The sequence below is a fragment of the Trypanosoma theileri genome (genome assembly GCF_002087225.1).
Source record: "Trypanosoma theileri isolate Edinburgh chromosome Unknown TM35_Tth_11_V1, whole genome shotgun sequence".
Lineage (NCBI taxonomy): Eukaryota > Euglenozoa > Kinetoplastea > Trypanosomatida > Trypanosomatidae > Trypanosoma > Trypanosoma theileri.
Window position 1 is genome coordinate 552,334 of NW_021639853.1, and position 3,234 is coordinate 555,567.

A 3,234-nucleotide genomic window follows, 5' to 3' on the forward strand; every position below is an offset into this window, starting at 1 on the left:
ATATATATATATATATATATATCTAGAGAGCGAGAGAGAGAGATGAGTGAAAAGAAACATGTAGATTTCGACAATAGTGATAGCAGCAGGAGCAGCGGGGGTGATCACCCGTATGAAAGGCATATCCCACTCCAACAAGAGTCTCCCGTTCGTCCTCACGAAACTCCCATCCAACACAAAGAACAACAACAACAAGAAAAAGAAAAAGAAGAAAAAGAAAAAGAAGGGAAAAGTGCACCGACGACTGCTGCTCGTCCCTCTCAAATCGCTCTTTTTCAATTCGGTGGTGGACGGAATACCACAAATAACACTCCTGCTGCTGATAATAACAACAATAACAATAACAATCATGAGAGTCCAAATAATAACGCCATCAAGATACGAAAGTTTGGGGTCTTTGATGATGTCACCACCTCCTCTGAAGACTCCTATAGTGTAAGTGAAGTAAAGAAACCCGAACGTAAAGAAGTCCCTACAGCAGTTGTTGAAAAAACACCGGTAGATCCCGCTGTGAATACATCCACAACAACAACAACAACAACAGCTGCTCCAAGGTTATCTACTACATCTATTGATGTGGATATAGCAAGGCGCTCTAGTATAGATCATAGTAAAGATATGAAAGAAATTGCAGCCGTGATGGCCGCTCAGGTTAGAGAACAACAATCACCACCACCAACAGCAATAGCAATAACAGCACCACCAACAGCAATAACAGTAGTAACACCAAAGGGAACTTTGGCTTCCCCTTCCTCTATTTATTCTGCTAGTACACGATCACATACAGCAAGGCCAGATTCACCAAGGAGTCCACCACATGTGAAAAAAAGTGTGTATAGACAAGAACAAGGGCGTACTCAACGCGGTGATGTCTACGATGATGATGATAATAATAATAATAATGATAATGATAATAGGGTACAGGATAAGAATAGCAACAATGTTAATGTTAATGTTAACAAGAAAAGTGAGGAGGACAAGGAGAGTAGGGACTACTACTACTATGATGATCTAAAGGTATTCAAACCTCTTATAACATGTATAGATAATTTATGGAATTCTGCAGAAGAAACCAATAAAGGCATTCTTGTGATGTTTCTCGTAACTATGATGTCATTTGTCCTCACTATTGTTTCTTATCCACTCTCACAGGTAGATGTGACTGGTGGGAGTTGCTACACCTACTGGGGTTACAAAGAGAACTGTGACTCTATTACCTATACAAATCGCACTGCCTATATTGAATGTTCGCCGATTCAATCAAGATTAAATGTTGGAGCTGCCTTTGCAAGCATGTCCCTTATTTTACACTTTGCTGCGTTAGGATGTATTATAGCATTAATGAAGAAGAGTGATCTTCGTTTACTCCGTATAGTCACGGCTGGGATATGTGGTGTTATATTTTTTTTTCAGCTTATCGCTTGGGCTGCTATTGCTGGTATATACACATCGCGGTACTGTGAGAATACCACTCTTCCACGGACTACGACATATGGAGTGGGATTCGGTATGCAGTTAACATCATGGTTTTTACTCATGATTGACATGGCAGTCTCGGTTTTGTTTTTTGTACGCTAGAGGTAAAGAGATAGAAAGAAAGAAAAAAAAAATAGATTTTCATTTATTAAAAATCAAATATGCATTATGTCCGCTATTATGACTTGCTATTGTTTCTTCGTTTGTTTACAATATATATGTGAATTGATGTAGTGGTATAGAACTACAATATTGTTGCTGTTTTTTTTTTTTTTTTGTGATAATTTACCGTATGTAGTTCGATCAGATGGATTTGAGAGAGAGAGATTACATATATATATATCTGTATGTTTTTCTATTTTTCTTGCTATTTTCTTTGCTTTTTATTTTCTTTTTTAGTGCCCTTCAGTTTCACGATCGTATAATTGTGCCACCACCATCTCCTCCCCCTCCTTCCCTTTGACCTCCAAATGGAGACACGGATCTCTCTCTCTCTCTCTCTCTCTATATATATATATATACAAATATATATATATATATTTATATGAAATCTATCTTCTTTTCTCTTTTCTTCTCCTCCACCACAATCACATAGTCTCCCTAACACAAAGTAGAAAGACTAAATACAAATTACCTTTTTTTATTTTTATTTTCATTTATATACAGATGACGGAGCCCTTCCCGTACGCTGTGGTGGTGACGGACCTTGACGGCACACTACTCTCACCCAGTAGCACTGTGACGGCCCGCTCCCGTGCGGTACTCTCTCGCCTCTCGCAGGCCGGTGTTTACATCGTGTTGGCCACTGGCCGTATTCACAGCGACGTGGCGTCTATTCTGTACAATATGCATTTGCCGCAGCCGGGATATCTCGTCACCTCCGGTGGTGCGCGGGTACATTTAATCGGCTCTAAACAAGAAGAGAAAGGCACTACTACTACTACAGGGCTTCCTCCAATGGAACTTATCGTGGAACGCGATGTGGAGCCGGAAGTGGTGTGTGATCTGCTGCAGATGATCCCACCAGGTGAGACGGAGATAAATATATATATGTATCAAGGAGATGACTGGAAATGCACTCTCGACTGGCATGAAGAACTTGAAAACTACAAGGATAGTGGATTAAGATATACATTGGTAGACCCACAAGAACTCGTACAGGAGTATCAGGAATACCTAAAGCACCAGAAGGAAGAAGAAGCGAAAGGAGGTGTTACCAATAACGGTACTTCTCACAGGAAGAATCCCCTCGCAGGAATGGGGAAAGTGGCATTTCTTTCCGATAATGTTGAACGGCTACATGCACTTGAACGTGATATACTACAGAAATATCCAAAAAGGGTAGAAGTGGTGTTTTCAGCCACTCACTGCCTTGACGTGTGTGGAGCGGGTGTGACGAAGCGGAGTGCTATTGAGGCATTACTGCGGCGACTCCCACAACAGAATGGGGCTCCACTGACGATGGCAAACTGCATTGTCTTTGGGGATGGTATGAATGATAAAGAGATGCTGGCGGCTGGGGCGAAGGGGTGTGTGATGGGCAATGCAAATCCGAGACTGAAGGCCCTTCTACCACAGATGGAGGTCATTGGGACCAATGCAGAGGATGGGGTGGCAAAGAAGCTGGAGGAGGTTTTCAAACTTGAATAATTTAATGAATGTATGTGTGGTTGTGGTTTATTTTTTATTATTGTGGTGATGAGTGATGGGTGATGGGTGATGATACTGATAGGAGGTTTTCTTTTATCTTTCGTTCAT

At 41.2% G+C, this 3,234-nt stretch overlaps 2 protein-coding genes across 2 annotated transcripts; both read left to right on the forward strand.

Moving 5' to 3' along the window:
- Positions 1–42: 42 nt before the first annotated feature.
- TM35_000113370 (putative amastin) lies at positions 43–1,578 on the forward strand (the record flags this gene model as incomplete). Its single annotated transcript, XM_029025046.1, has 1 exon — positions 43–1,578. The coding sequence occupies one exon, from the start codon at positions 43–45 to the stop codon at positions 1,576–1,578; it is 1,536 nt and encodes a 511-aa protein (XP_028883869.1).
- A 564-nt stretch (positions 1,579–2,142) lies between these two features.
- Positions 2,143–3,126, forward strand: TM35_000113380 (hydrolase; the record flags this gene model as incomplete). The annotated part of the gene is made up of 1 exon (XM_029025047.1): positions 2,143–3,126. One exon carries the CDS (start codon positions 2,143–2,145, stop codon positions 3,124–3,126), a length of 984 nt encoding a protein of 327 aa, XP_028883870.1.
- Positions 3,127–3,234: the final 108 nt, after the last annotated feature.